At 34.9% G+C, this 16,504-nt stretch overlaps 1 protein-coding gene across 1 annotated transcript in view; it reads right to left on the bottom strand.

The window, feature by feature from the left end:
- Window positions 1–2,772: 2,772 nt before the first annotated feature.
- Window positions 2,773–16,504, bottom strand: part of LOC107007056 (ABC transporter C family member 12-like) — a 74,860-nt gene continuing 61,128 nt past the window's right edge. The window contains exons 24-26 of the mRNA XM_015205524.2: window positions 5,078–5,199; window positions 3,331–3,576; window positions 2,773–3,235 (exon numbers count right to left, since the gene is read on the bottom strand). Coding sequence (XP_015061010.1) covers window positions 3,059–3,235; window positions 3,331–3,576; window positions 5,078–5,199 — 545 coding nt within the window. The 3' untranslated portion in view covers window positions 2,773–3,058. The remainder of the gene's footprint in view (window positions 3,236–3,330; window positions 3,577–5,077; window positions 5,200–16,504) is intronic.

Below are 16,504 nucleotides of genomic sequence, written 5' to 3'. Positions count from 1 at the left end.
ACTAACATCATAAGCATAAATTAATGAGTGTAAGAAAATATACAAGGATATATAAAAATAGAATGAAATAGAAAGGAAAAAATCAAGTCCAGTGAATGCACAATTTGCCCTTAAGAAACTATTCCCCTCCAATACCAAAGGGTTAAAGAATTACATCATCTAAGCATGGAACAATTTTAAGGATGAAATTTTTTTATTCACCAACTTATTAATTCCAAAACACTGGTGTAAGTAAGTCACTCAACAGGAACAAAGTACACGAATATTTAATTTTGCGGAAGTAGAAGAAGTAAATAAAAAATTTTGTTGTTTTAAAATGAGAGAAAATCCCTCTATTCATAGACAACAAATGGTAATGTGAACAAATATTTATTGTGCTTTATCAGAAATGTTACAACTATTTGAAAAAGTTGCAACCTTCCAGAAAGTTCACAATTTTCATAAAAGTTGCAACTCTTCGTTAAAGTACAACTTTTCATAAAAGTCACAACTCTTCATTAAAATTTCAATTTTTCATAAAAGTCACAACTTTTGATTCAAGTCGCAATTTTTCATAAAAGTCACAATTTCTCATGAAAGAGGAAGACTAGTTTTAAAAATAAATAAATTTAAAAGAACATTCTTGCTTGTGGTGGCCCGACATAGGCGGGCATATAGTTCTCTTCATAAATAATAATTGCATTGAACTTGCAAATATTTTTACTAATATCCATACATTAAAAATAATCAAAAATAAGTTCTTAAAATAATATTAGCAATAGTCAAACATGAGTTTGATTATTTGCCATTATCACATTACTAAAGAACCTCTAATGAATGAGTTATTCACGAAATAATAAATATTGGTTCTTTAATCAATATTAAAAGAAAAATAAAGAAGAAAATAAGAATATATACACAAAAACATTTCGTAACAAAAAGAAACATTTAAGTTGCATAGATTATACAATTGTAATATATGTCTTAGGAGAAAATTCAAAAACTTGTTTACATATTCAAAAAAACAAATTACGATGATGAATATCTTCAATTAATGAGTGAGATATTTCACATATATGTAAAAATCGATTCATGTAAGCTTATATATAGTACTTTTAAGTTATAAAATTAAATATAGAATATCAAAATATGAATTCTTGAAACTGAGTACAATAATTATCTTCTGTGCAATGAATATATATACTATATGTGTATATGTTCAATATAACCAGACACAATAACATTGAAAAAACATAAACAAAGAGTGTAAAAGATGTACTAAAAACAAAAATTAATATCAGCATAAATTAATGAGTGTAAGAAAATATACCGTGATATGTAAAAATAGAATGAAGTAGAAAAGGAAAAATCGAGTCTAATGAATGCACAATGTCCCCTTAAAAAAAATTCTACTTCAAGACTATAGGTTTAAAGAATGACATCCTCTCAGGATGGAACAATTTTATTCACCAACTTATCAATACAAAAACAGTGGTGTTAGTAAGTCACTCAACAAGAGCATATAACGCGAATAATTAGATTTGCGAAAATAAAAGATCAAATTTTTTGTTGTTTTAGAATAAGAGGAAATCCCCCTATTTATAGACAACAAATGGTAGTGTAAACAAATGTTTATTGCACCTTATTAGAAATGTTCCAACTATTTGAAAAAGTTGCAACCTTTTGAAAAGTTCACAACCTTTCATAAAAGTCACAACTTTTCATAAATTCACAACTCTTCATTAAGGTTCCTAATTGTCATAAAGTCACAATTTTTTATAAAAGTCGCAACTCTTCATTTAAGTCACAACTATTCATAAAAGTCACAGCTCTTCATTAAAATTGCAACTTTTCAAAAAAGAGAAAGGCTAGACTTTTAAAAATAAATAAATTAAAAGTGAATTCTAATTTTTGTGTTCTCATTTATATAAATATATATGATATGATATATGATATTTGGAGATTATTCAATGCAATTGTTAATCAGAGGTGGCAGAATTTTTTTTTTTTGATAGTTCAGAGATACCGATGGAAATAAAAAGGTTGTATTCCAATGTATTAGGGGAAAAGAACTAGAAAATATGTCACTGCATTTTATTAGGATTCTGATTCCTCTTCTAGATCATCACCAAGATGAGGAGCTTTGTCCTGCCTCAATCTGCTCATCACAGCATAACTTGAACCAAAACAGAAGCAAGAAATTTGTCATACTAAATTTTGATTTAGCTTTAGCATTTTGAGAGGCATAAATTAATGAAAATAAACAATAATGAGGAAAACTATTTCAGAATTTCAACTGAAGTAGTCATTACCTAGAATTTCTGTACTATTCCAGTTGAGAGTGTGGAATGCATTATCAATAGACATAATACATAAATGTATCCTTTAACTTGGTTTCGAATCACATTTATTCCCTTCAACTTTGGGTGTGCACAAATAGACACTTAAACTTATATAAAGTTGAACAAATAGACACACATGTCATCCTACATGTCATTTTTTGTCCTACGTGGTGTCCTACGTATATTGTGTCATGTAGGACTCATGTGTTTATATATTTAAAAGTAGAATTGTTAAAATGCCTGTTTGTGCATTATGAAAGTTGAAGGTCAAAATTAAAATTTGAAACTAAGTTTAGGGTCCAATATATGTATTATGCCTTCTCAATATGACTAGCAGTAACTGCAACCTTGAATTTTCTTTTCATGTTCCAAGTATCAAAATTTTAGTGGAAATAAAAGTCTATAGCTCATTAATCATGTCACAGCATGGTTTCTAACTCAACGAATTTTGTAGAAAAAGAGTATGCAATGTAGATATAGTATTGGCTAGAAGTTATGTTTTTGCAAAATATGAGGAACCATCCAAGTTAGGAGTAATATGGTGAAAGAGGGAAATGAGAAGTGTAGAAGCAAAACAAAAATTGTATCTTCAATAACATAAAGGAAAATTGACCACCATTTTTCTCTAGGAACCTTAGAGCAACTAAGTTTATCTCTTCAATAATGAGTTCCCCTCCAAAACATTTGTCAGATATACAATTGCCTCCTTTGTCATTCCACTGAGAAGATACCTTCATCTACTCATCCCATTTATATGCATGAGTTCTTCTTCCATGAACATGTTCATCTCTTTCTTCGTTAAATACTAAGTTACGTAAATACTGGGCATTTGCAGCCCCTGTGCTCTGAACGATATTAGAGAAAACACTTCTTTCGTTAAGAAAGAGGTTCTGTGGAGTATCATACTCAACAACCTAATATAAGCAAGAAGAAAATGTTAGAAAGAAGGAAATTAAAGTAAAGCAGGGAATGAAAGAACAGTTGAAGAACGAAATTCACAAGAACATACCTTCCCAGCATCAAGCACTAGGATACAATTGGTGTGAATTACGGTGTCTAGACGGTGAGCAATAATGAGCATTGTACATGTTTTGAATTCTTCTCTTATGGTTCTCTGAATAAGTGCATCAGTTCTAACATCAACAGCTGCTGTGGCTTCATCAAGAACAAGGATCTTTGACCTTCGCAGTATTGCTCGAGCCAGACTTAAAAGTTGTCTCTGTCCAACACTGAAGTTCTCGCCACCTTCTGAAACCTTGATTAAGCCCAAAACAACATTATGACCAAAGCAACATCTTTGGACACTTTTTCCATGGAATGTGTCAAAAAGTTTTGGGATGCTTCTGAGGGAAAAAGTGTTATTCTCAAAAAATGTTGTTTTTCTACCAAACTTGACTAGTTATCCTAATATTTTCTTCTACCGTAACATGTGTAAGACATATATCATACACTTGTTTTTTATAACTGTCATTTGATTTGCAGAGAATTACATAAAGCTTTATCAACAACACAAACAAGAATTCCACAATCCAAACCAAGTTGTGGTCGACTAATTGAATCCTCATGTTTCTTCACTAACAACCCATCTCAGGACAAAAGTTTCTCCAACATTACGCATTCCAAAGAATATTATATTAGAACAATATACATTCACAAACCACATACCGAAATAAATACAAACATGATAATTATACCACAATATATATTTGTGTGCATCTCAAAAAGCATTTATTTCACTCTTCTCAAATGCATAAAATCCAGTTTATGTTACTGTAAGTAACTACCTAACGTTCAATTATGGTACTTTACGATGATCAAAATTCATCGGTGGTACGGAACTGGGAAAAATATTCTTAATCTTGAACATAATTCACCAATCACCATGACTTCCTGTGGCTCTAAATGGTTGAAGATGTTTTAATCACCCTAAATCACATTTCTGTGTGAATATCTTGCTAAGAATAGAATGATCGTTGTTCCACAATTCAGAGTCCCCAGTCCTCTTATAGGTTACCCAGTGTTATCAAAAGCAAATTGCGCAAAAATAACTCTAAGGGTCGTTGGGGCTTTAAGCACTAAATGCAAATAAAGTGTGGGGTGTAATGGAAAAAGGCACAAAGGGCGAAAAAAATGAAGTAAATATATTTCGTCTAAGACTAATAATTAAGCAAGAATGACAAATATATACAAAGAAATTTAAAAAAAATACAGTAAAGTGAAATGCCAATTGTTTAGTGTCACCACTTCGTAAGAGGTTTAGTGGCAAGGAAAAGTATGTATTAGAACCTTGATGACAACATAAGCTACACATTAAGCAAAGCGAAGCACTCAACATATTTTGAGCCTCACTTTAGGGCTTAACTGCACCTTTGACAACACTGTGTTAACCTCCCACATCATGCCCACCCTAGCTTCCTTTAACCTAATAGAATTAAAAAAAAAAAGGGCAGCAAAAAATTGAAAAGAAGACACTGAGTTATTTGCTAGCCTGCTAGTGCTAGTGGACTACGGCTTTTCAGCCTCTTGCAGATCTCTATGCCGGTGTAAGTATTATAAGGACTTTCGTCATGTAAGACATATGGCTCTACCTAACTAGGGCTTATTCGGTACCTAAATAAGAATTTCATCTAAAACTTTTGAGTTTTTATCTTTTATGGGTCTGGGCTAGTTCTCGAAAACAGCAATTTTCCACACCAACTGATCATTTAAATAGTAATGAATTCAACTTGAAGCAGATTGAAAGGAAATAAGCTCACCTCAGCATCTAGACCGAAGGTATTCCTTCTTATGACATCCTTCAAGTGTGCCCGCTCTAATGATTCCCATAAGTCAGCATCATTGTGTTCGTTAAAAGGATCAAGATTAAATCGTACAGTACCTAATGAAAATAAAAAGATAATTAATGATAAAAAGACATGCATACCAGTAATACATTTTGGGGATAATCCGTTATCATGCAACAATAACTTCAGCATACATTTGAGTATAAATAAGGGTTCACTAGGTCTGGTGCAAGATTTGGTAGTCTCAAATTATATCAAGGGCAAGCAAGATAAGGACCCATGTATGTCTATTTTCATAATAGCTATAGAATGGGAATGAAGGGAGAAGGAATTGAAAGAAGAGAAGGAAGAAAAATATCTGAAAGGGGACTAATTCTGAGGCTTATTGACTCCTGGATTATAGTATCACTCTTATACCCAATATAGATCAATACCCCCCAAACCAGATTAAGGATTTCTATTATTCCAATACCTCGTGCTACCAGATGCAGATGCAGGATAACCCCAGATAAAATTTTGTAGAGGACTTTATCGCATATGTGATTGTGTGCCACAGCTTGATTTTCCAGGGAGAAGATTGTAACACACTAGAGTTTCACCTCACAAATTATCATGGAAATCTACATAAACCTACTCAGTGACTCACATATGTACAAATTGCCAGAGTCTGTGAATTTGTTTATGAAAAAGAACATGGATTACAAACTCATTCATCAGCACCTAGCATATGTAACACCTCGAACTTGAGCCTATGAATATTTAGCACTTACCACAGATAAACCAGTCTGATGTTTCGCAGTCCCAGGTTCCACAGATTGGTTCATGAGTAGTGAACCAGGTCCACGATCCGTGGAACTAGCCACCAATTTAGTTCAATTCCCAGGTTCCCAAGATACACAATACGACTCGCGGAATGGGATTATGAGTCGGAAAGTGGCACATGGAACCTGGACAGAAAGTTGACAAATTTTCCGCAGAACCACGACACCACAATGGAAGGCAATCCACGATCCTTGAAGTGGATAAATCCTCTGGGAAATCACGATCCAAACCATGATCTGTGGAATCAGTCCATGAGTCGTGGAGTGATTCATGGGTCACTGCTTTTAAAATTTTTTGAAACGTTTCCACTAGGGCAATTCCATCCATTCCTTACCATTTACACCTAAACTACGATATTTTATCTTCTCCTAGGAGAGAATAAATCAGAAAAGTCGACATCTTCAACGTTATAACTCTCACAGTCAGAATAAATCTCGCTCAAGTAAAAGGAGACATAGGGTTCCACTCTTAACCTTATCAATTCAAACTAACAGTCGAAAGTCCTTGTGTCTATTCAACAAGGGTATCGTTCTACCCTCATGAAAAAGTTTTATTTTTCAGAAGGCATTACAGAATTTAATGATTCAAGTTTAAGCTTTTACTTTGATTATGCAAATTCAATATAAATTTCAGTTCTCGTTGATTTACTTGATTTTTAATCCATATTGAACCACTTTAATATGATTACTACATTTTTCTTTAATCTTGATGATTTCAAGGATGAATTTAGCAAGAAATTAGTATGATACAGTTTGCAGATTAAGTACATATTATTTGAAAGATGAATTTGAGCCAAGTCTCATACCATACTCTCAGACAAACTGAAAAACAGAAAAAGATTTCATTACTTATGAGTAGAAGTGGCAAACAAGCAGTCGAGTCGAATATGAGTAGATGGAAACCGAGTTAAACAAAAATGGATAAAGTACTCGATTTGATTCATATTTTAAATGGGTAAAAATGAGTTACTCAATGGATTATATTGGTAACTATGAATACCTATATAATAGTAGGGATTTTGTTAAGAACATTAAAAACAAAATCTTTTGAAAGTATTATTTATCACCCCAACCCCCTATAGCCCCCCTATCTCAAAAAAAAAATTAAAAAAAGTTTATTTTTCGTTTTTATAAGTATATTATTTTCTTAAAAAAAGTTTTTTATCACTCCAACCCCCTACCAACCCCCTCCCCCTACTAGCCCCACCACCACGCCCCCCTAACCCAAAATAATGTTGATTTTTTTTTTATTTTTTTAATTATTTTTTTAAAATGTTTTTTTAGAATGGCTATATTTGTAGGGTTATTGAACTTCAATAGCTATAAGTATGTTATTTACTAAAAATGACTACACTTCATATAGTTATCTAGCTGTATTTTTTTTTTAATTACACATTGATACAATTAGAATTATAGTGAATTAAATAAGGTAACTCAATCCCTTTAATTATGTGCTGAAATTCTCAACTTTCCATTATTACATTAATAACTAATAATTACATAGTCAATGTGTGTACTTTCGGATTCCAATTACTTTTTTTAAAAAATGGATACGTCATATACAATGTCGTTATTGTTCTTGTTCAGACGTAAAGGTATTTCACTTACATTTCTTTAGTTAAATTGATTTATGTAATTGTGATGAATCTTGTTTGTTTTGGTTTCAAATACACGATAAGCATAATTGTATCTCTAAGATTGCTCAATACAATCGTGTTGATAAATCAATACAATTGGACAATCTAGAAAAAATGACAATGAACTATACTACAATATGATTATCCAAATGTATATGTATTTCATTCTATGAAAATAAATAGATATGTTGTATACGTAAACATTCAAATTTATGTAGTGTATTAATGTATCCAAATGCACTTGTATTTCTAATTGGACAATCCATGAAAATAACAAGTATTCAAATGTATATGTAATCAATTGTGTTCAATATTCAAATACAAGTATATGTGTACCCAGAGAATGAAATGTATTCATGTATTATGTCATTTATATCAAAAATAATTTTAACATAATTAAATTATAAATTTGAATGTCGGTGAAAACCTTACAAAATCGAGAAACATATATATGTACACAAATATGAACTTCATATAAACGAGAAAAATAATACAATTTGAAAAGACCCAACGAAGATTTCATATACTCATGCAAAGAATCTTGAATTAGAAGGAAATTGGAGGAAAAATAATAAAAAAGGACGTTAATACATGTATATTGAAAGGTAAGTTGGGGAACATAGCCCCATAAAACATGCATAATGCATTGATTAGGTGTATACTGATATCTTTCCTATTTAGTCGTAAAAATTATTTAAATACATATAATTTTTTTTTTTAAAAAAAATGATAATTCATGGTTAATTAAGTTTGCTAATTAATATGTAAGTATATCCATATAGCTTAAAAAAATAAACTGTAGCTATATACATTAAATATAAATTGACGTTTGCTATATTCTGTAGTTTATCCTAGTAATAATTACACACCGTGGTCACCATCTGTTGAGATATGGTTTATGGGACAAGGATATGAAGATCATTTAGTTAAAAATACTAGTGATATTGTTGCTAGTGAAAGGACTAAGTGGACTCGAATTGATGCTCAATTATGCAATCTTTAATGGAACTCTTTGGATCCTAAATTACTCAACCTATTTTAATCTTGTAAAGCTTGCTATAAAGTTTGGACGAAAGCTAAGACTTTGTATACGAATGATATACAACGTATATACAACGTTTTCTCAGACATTGTCGGTTATAATAGAAATAAGTATATCCTACTTAAAAATAGGAATAAGAATAGGAATAGGAATAAGAATAGAATTCCTAGTTGGAAAAGAATTCTAATGTAGTGTCTATAAATAGGGTCTCAATTTAACAATTTAGATACACAATTCAATAATATTTTTTTCCCATATATTTCTCACATGGTATCAGAGCATTGGTGAGAACTTCAAGTCACCGGTGTCAAATTCTGGTGACGACGGTGGATTGATTTGTGTCATCTTTCGTTTTGAAGGTGTTGTGCAAAAGACAACACCGTCACGAGGCTCGGGAAGCTCGTGTAGCTAAACCCCAACCAGACCCACCGAAAAACACCCCTCCACGCGTCGATCGGAGGTGGAAATTTTTCGGCGAGATCTGTTTACGCGCCGGCGCGTGAGTGCTGTTTTGGCCACTTTTTTTCAAGCAATTTTCTTCCGTTGGGGTCGCCCAGTATTTCCGACCAGAACCCGACCAGTTTTCTCTAGATCCGATCACCGAAATTAGGGTTTCAGTGATTTTTAGGCAGTTTCCAGCAAGATTCCAGCAAAATCAGAATTTTCAGGCCGCTGTGGGCAGATTCCAGTAGCTTCCAATATTTTTATACTGGTGGTAGCAGCTTCCGACAATTTCCAGCATACATGTCAGTCTATGGAGAATAGACGAGGGAGAGAACGTTTTGGAAAACCTCGATCCAGATGTAGTCATTGTTATAAACCTGGACACACTCGTGACATATGTTATTTTTTGCATGATCCACCACCTAGTTATGATTCTATTGTGTTAAAGGAATATAACAAGCTCCTTCGAAACCGCGCAAGTAAACAACGTTTTGGAAAACCTCGATCCAAGTGTAGTCATTGTCATAAACCTGGACACACTCGTGACATATGTTATATTTTGCATGGTCCACCACCCAGTTATGATCCTCTTATTCTAGAGGTATATAGAGAGTTCCTTTGGTATCACGCAAATAACTAACATCTCCATAAGTAGTTTCAGTTGCACAACCTGATGTTTGTGTTGCGGGTAATTCTTTTACTTGTGCGTCACAGTCTAGCACTCTTGGATCATGGGTCATAGACTCAGGGACTTCTGATCATATCTCTGGTAATAAATCACTTTAATCTGATATTGTTTATTCACAATCTCTTCCAGCTATTTCTTTAGCCAATGGGATTCAAACAAAACCAAAAGGGGTTGGAAAAGCCAAACCCGTATATCTTCTGTCACCCTAGACTCTGTTCTTTATGTCCTTGAATCTCCTTTTAATCTAGCATCGGTTAGTTGTTTGACGAAAGCCCTACATTGTAGCATAACTTTTTTTGATGATCTTTTTCTCATGCAGGACAGCAGTACGGGACTGACGATTGGAATAGGACATGAATTACAAGGCCTCCACAGAATTATTCACCAAACATCTTGTCCATACACTCCCCAGCAAAATGGTGTTGCAGAAAGAAAGAATAGGCATCTCATAGAGACTGCTTGCACTCTCCTCATTGAATCCTATGTTTTGCTGCGTTTTTGGGGCAATGCAGTCCTTTCCTCTTGTTATTTAATTAACATAATGCCCTCTTCTTCTGTTTAGAATCAGTTTCCACATTCCATATTGTTTCCTCAGTCACATCTCTATTCTATCCCCCTGGTGTCTTTGGGAGTACATTCTTTGTTCATAATTTAGCCCCAGGGAAAGATAAATTAGCTCCTCGTGCCCTCAGATGTGTCTATCTTGGTTAATCTGGAGTTCAGAAAGGGTATCGTTGTTATTCAATGATCTTCATCGATACCTTATGCCCATTGATGTTACATTTTTTGAGTCTCAACCTTATTATATATCTTCTGATCAACCTGATGTATCTATGGTCTTACCCATACCTCAAGTTTTACCTGTGCCAACCTTTGAAGAATCTACGGTTGCTTCTACATATCCAGTTGTAGTGCCACCGCTAGTAACTTATCATCATCGTCCACGGCCAACACTAGTCCCATATGATTCATGTCATGCGCCAGACCCTGCTCCTACTGCGGACTTGCCTCCTCCTAGCCAACCACTTGCAATTCATAAAGGTATACGATCCACTTGAAATGCTAACCCACATTGTACTTTCTTAAGTTATCATCGTCTATCATCACCCTATTATGCCTTTGTGTCGTCTTTGTCCTCTATTTCCATCCCTAAAACTATGGTGAAACACTTTCTCATTCTGGATGGAGACAGGCTATGGTTTATTAGATGTCTGTTTTGCATAAAAGTGGTACTTGGGAGCTTGTCTCCCTTCCTGTAGGTAAATCTACGGTTGGTTGTCGTTGGGTTTACGCAGTCAAAATTGGCCCAGACGGTCAGGTTGATCGACTTAAGGCTCGCCTTGTTGCCAAAGCGTATACTTAAATATTTGGGCTAGATTATAGTGACACTTTCTCTCCTGTGGCTAAAATAGCATCTGTCCGCCTTTATGTATCTATGGTTGTCGTTCGTCATTGGCCTCTTCATCAGTTGGACATTAAGAATGCTTTTCTGCATGGTGATCTTGAGAAAGAAGTCTATGTGGAGCAACCACTTGGTTTTGTTGCTCAGGGGGAGTCTAGTAGCCTTGTATTTTCGATTGCATAGGTCACTTTATGGTCTGAAACAATCTCCTCGAGCTTGGTTTGAGAAGTTCAGCACAGTAATTCAGCAATTTGGCATGACTCATAGTGGAGCTGATCACTCGGTGTTTTATCACCATTCTGCACAAAGTCGATGTATCCATTTGGTTGCTTACGTTGATGATATTGTTATCACCGGTAATGTTCAAGATGAAGTATGCCTTAGACATTCTTGAGGAGACAGGGATGATTGGATGTAGACCCATTGACACTCCTATGGATCCCAATGTTAAACTCCATCTAGGACAGGGGGAGCCACTTAGTAATCCTAAAAGGTATAGACAACTCGTTGAAAAGTTGAATTATCTCACAGTGACTAGACCTGACATCTCTTTTCCTGTGAGTGTTGTAAGTCAGTTTATGACTTCCCCTTGTCAAAGTCATTGGGAAGCAGTGGTTCGTATTCTGCGATATATAAAGTCAGCTTCCAGTAAAGGACTACTCTTTGAAAATCAAGGCCATGATGTTAGATATCCGGATATTGTGTTTTACTAAGAGGTAATTTGGTGTCGTGGAAGAGTACGAAACAAAATATGGTTTTGCTTGATCTAGTGCGGAATCAGAATATCGAGCAATGGCGACAACAACTTGTGAGCTAGTTTGGATCAAACAGTTGCTGGGAGAACTAAATTTGGCAAAATTGATAAGATGAAACTTATATGTGATAATCAAGTGGCTCTTCATATCACATCAAATCCAGCGTTTCATGAAAGGACTAAGCACATTGAGAATGACTATCATTTTGTCTGAGAAAATATACTCTCAGGAGATATTGTTATGAAATTCGTGAAGTCAAATGATCAGCTTATATCTTTACCAAGTCCCTCATAGGTCCTCGTATTAATTACATTTGTAACAAGCTAGGTACATATGATTTGTATGCACCAGCTTGAGGGGGAGTGTTAGAATAGAAATAAGTATTTCCTACTTAAAATAGGAATAGAAATAGGAATAGGAATAAGAATAGGATTCCTAGTTGGAAAAGGATTCTAATGTAGTGTCTATAAATAGGGTCTCAATGTAACAATTTAGATATACAATTCAATAATATTTTTCTCAAATATTTCTCACATAGTCCAACTTCAGCAGCATAATCAAGATATGACAAGTTATTTAGGACAGATATATACCTTGAAAGATCAATTCGATCCTCTCATGCCACTCTCTGAAAGTGTCACCACACAGGAGCAACAAAGAGATAATATCTTTATGGTTTTAGTAAGAAAAGGACTTAGATCTGATCAGACACCGGTAAAAGCTCAAATCTTGGCAAGTTCCTCAGTTCCTTCCATAATCGATGTTTCAGCTCGATTATTGCGCATTGGTTCAGAAGCAATTGAGATCAATAACGTTGAGACATCTGTATCAGCTGTGAAAAATGAAAATCCACAGGAACTAAATGTCCATTAAAGGGGGAACAGTAGGAACTCTAGACCCTATTGCAACTATTGCAACATTCAGGCCATTCTCGACAATCTTGTTGGAAATTGCATGGTCCACCACCGCGTACTAACAATCGGAGTACAACTCACATGGTTCAAACCCATAAAGACACAGATAGTCAGCTGGTCAATTCCATTACTTTGTCTGTAGCAGATTACAGTGACTATTTGCAGTATCAAGCAGCTACACGACAATCACCTTTATTTGGAACCTCACAAAATGGTAATTCCTTTACTTGTCTAACCAGCTCTTCACCCACTTGTCATGGATATTAGATTATGGTGCATCTACCATATCTCCAGTAATCAAAATCTTTTTTCAAATTCATTCATTCCACAACCCTATCTGCAGTTATCCTTGCTAATGGATCAAGAACTGCAGTAAACGAAATAGGGGACATGCAGCTTCTTTCCTCTATTACCTTAAAATCAGTTTTATTTTCTCCTGAATGTCCATTTAATTTGATTTCTCTTAGAAAATTAACGAAACACCTCAATTGCGGTGTCACTTTTTTGGCCGACTCTGTTGTTGTATAGGACCAGAAAACGGGGAAGATGATTGGAACAAGGACTGTATTACATGTCAAAATCACCACCACTAGTTGCCTTCACTTCCACTACCTTAACAGACCTTCTCCACAATTGTCATGGTCACCCGAGTCTCGCAAAGCTTCAAAAATTAGTTCCGAGTCTTTCCAGTTTGTCTTCTTTTGAATGTGAGTCTTGTCAACTTTGGAAACATAGTCGCACTTCGTTTCCAAAAAGAGACAATAACAGGGCTGCATATATGTTGATATTGTTCATTCAGATGTATGGGGCCCTAGTCGTGTTGTTTCAAGTTTAGGATTTCATATTTCATTACCTTTATTGATGATTTTTCCCGTCGCACATGGGTTTTTTTTAATGAAAAAATCGTTCTGAAGTATTCTCTGTTTTTCAAAATTTTTGTGTTGAGATAAGAAATCGATTTGGTGTTTCAATAAAGGTATTACGTAGTGATAATGCCAAGAAGTACTTATCATCTCCTTTTGGCAGTTTCATGTCGTCTCAGGGAATCAATCACCATATTTCATGTGCATATAATCCTCAACAAAATGGGGTCGCCGAATGTAAAAATAGTAATCTCATTGAAACTGCTAGTACTTTACTTATACACCATCATGTTCCTCTTCGTTTTTGTGGGATGCCGTTCTCACTGCGTGCTATTTGATAAATAGAATGCCCTCCAATGCGTTGCACCATCAAACTCCAGGTCAAAATCCCAATCGTCTACCTTTGAGAGTGTTTGGATGTACTTGCTTTGTCCATGATCTAAGTACTAGAAATGACAAACTCCAACTAAAACCAATTAAGTGTGTATTTCTAGGATACTCTCGTCACCAAAAAGGTTACAAGTATTATGATCCAAAAACAAATATATATTATTTCAGTGCAGATGTAACAGCTTTTGAAACATCCCCCTATTTTACACCAAACACTACAAAGCAAAAATTTAATTCCTCAAATTCTGCCCATACCTATGCTTCCTCTACCACAAGTCAATCTTCCAAACAACCCTCAAACCACTCATTCTCCTCTTCAAGTATACACCCGACGTGCTTGTCCGCTTAGTGATAACAATAATAATACTACTCTTAGTACAGATACAGTAGTAGCTCCTGATGACTCATTTTTTGCTCTTTTCTCACCTGCTCCAGTCATGCCTTCATCAGATGCAACTACCCACCAATTGCCATACGTAAAGGTATACGTACTACTCGAAATCAACAACCGAGAGATAAATGCTTAAGTTATCATCGGTTGTCCCCATTCTATTATACTTTTGTATCTACCCTATCTACTGTACCTATACCAAAGATTGTTAGTGAAGCATTGGAACATCCAGGGTGGAGAGATGCTATGAACGAAGAGAATAATGCTTTACACACAAATAACACTTGGGAATTGGTCCAGTTACCGAAGGGGAAATCTACTGTTGGAAGTCGATGGATTTATACCGTAAAGGTGGGTTCGAATGGAACAATTGATCAGTTGAAAGCTCGCTTTGTTGTAAAAGGGTACACACAGATTTATGGTCTTGACTATGGTGACACAATCTCTCCAATTGCCAAAATTGCATCTGTCCGACTGTTTATTTCCTTGGCAGCAATGCATTATTGACCTCTTCATCAACTAGATATTAAGAATGTCTTTTTGCATGGTGATTTTGCTAAGGAATTTTATATGGAGGAACCTCCTAGATTTTTTGCTCAGGGGGAGTCGAATTGGTTATGCCATCTCAAACGTTCTCTATCTGGCCTCAAGCAATCTCTGAGAGCATGGTTTGGCAGATTTAGCTCTGTTGTCCAACAATTTGGGATGTCTCGAAGTAAAGTATATCACTCTGTTTTCTATTGACATAATGGCCCAAAAAAGAACATGTATTTGGTCGTTTATGTTGACGACATTGTCATAACGGAAAATTATCAAGAAGGAATATCTCAACAAAAGAGGCACTTCAGTCACTTTCAAACCAAAGATTTGGGGAATTTAAAGTATTTTTAAGGAATTGAGGTAGCACAATCCAAGTCAAGTAATGCTATGTCACAGAGAAAATACATTTTTAAGGAATTGAGGTAGCACAATCCAAGTCACGTATTGCTATGTCACAGAGAAAATACACTTTGGACATATTAGAGGAGACATGCATGTTAAATTGCAAACCTATTTACACTCCTATGGATCCAAACATCAAACTCATTCTTGGACAAAGGGAGCCATTTGAAGATCCTGGTAGATATCGAAGACTGATTGGTAAATTGATACCATGTTGTTGGAAAAAAATGATAATCATATCAAGGATAATGTCCAAACTAAATAGCAACGGAAGAGAGTAACAACGACACCAAATACTAAAATGGGGTAAATATGATACCCAAATAAGTAATATAATAATGTTGATGAAAAACTTGGTAGTGTCAAAAGACTACTACTCAACACTCTTTTATTTCTTACAACTCACAATTATATTACTTCCACACTATTTTCTCACAAACTAAGAAGTAGTTTGTGAATTACTCTCAACTGCTTCTCTAAATTTTGGTGTATTCTACAAATGAGCTAATGAGCTCCTTTTATCGAAGAAGTTTACAACTAACGATGTCACCAAGACATCGTAAAAATATCAAAGTTTCAAACTTTACAACTATGTAGTTATCTTGGTAAGATTTTTAGTTGTATCAAATTAAGATATTAAAAAATATGGGGACGGGAACCCCACAAATCTCCCCCTCCAGTATCATTCACTGGAAGGAGATATTTTCATCTTCTTTAGAGAGAGCTCATACCACAAGTTCTTTGTATAACTTCAATTTGTTTTTCGATATCGTCTTGGTCAGCATTTTTGCACGATTTTCACTTGTATGGATCTTTTTGACGTGAAATGATTCAGTCTCCACTTCCTCACGGATCAAATGATATCTGACGTCGATGTGTTTTGTTCTTGTATGATACATGGAGTTCTTGCTCAAGTCTTGCACTTTGGCCGTCAAAATTGAAGAAAATACTCCATCTGATGCAAACCAAGCTCTTGAAGATATCGCTTGAGCCATATCATCTCCTTGCTAACTTTAGTGACCACAATATGCTCAACTTCAGTTGTAGATAGTGCAACACACTTCTGCAACTTCGAATGCCATGATAAAATGCCCCCTCCCCCCCCCCCCCC

Source organism: Solanum pennellii, chromosome 12 (genome assembly GCF_001406875.1).
Source record: "Solanum pennellii chromosome 12, SPENNV200".
NCBI lineage: Eukaryota > Viridiplantae > Streptophyta > Magnoliopsida > Solanales > Solanaceae > Solanum > Solanum pennellii.
Note: the sequence above shows the minus strand (reverse complement) of the source record. Positions and strands in the feature narration are given on the sequence as shown.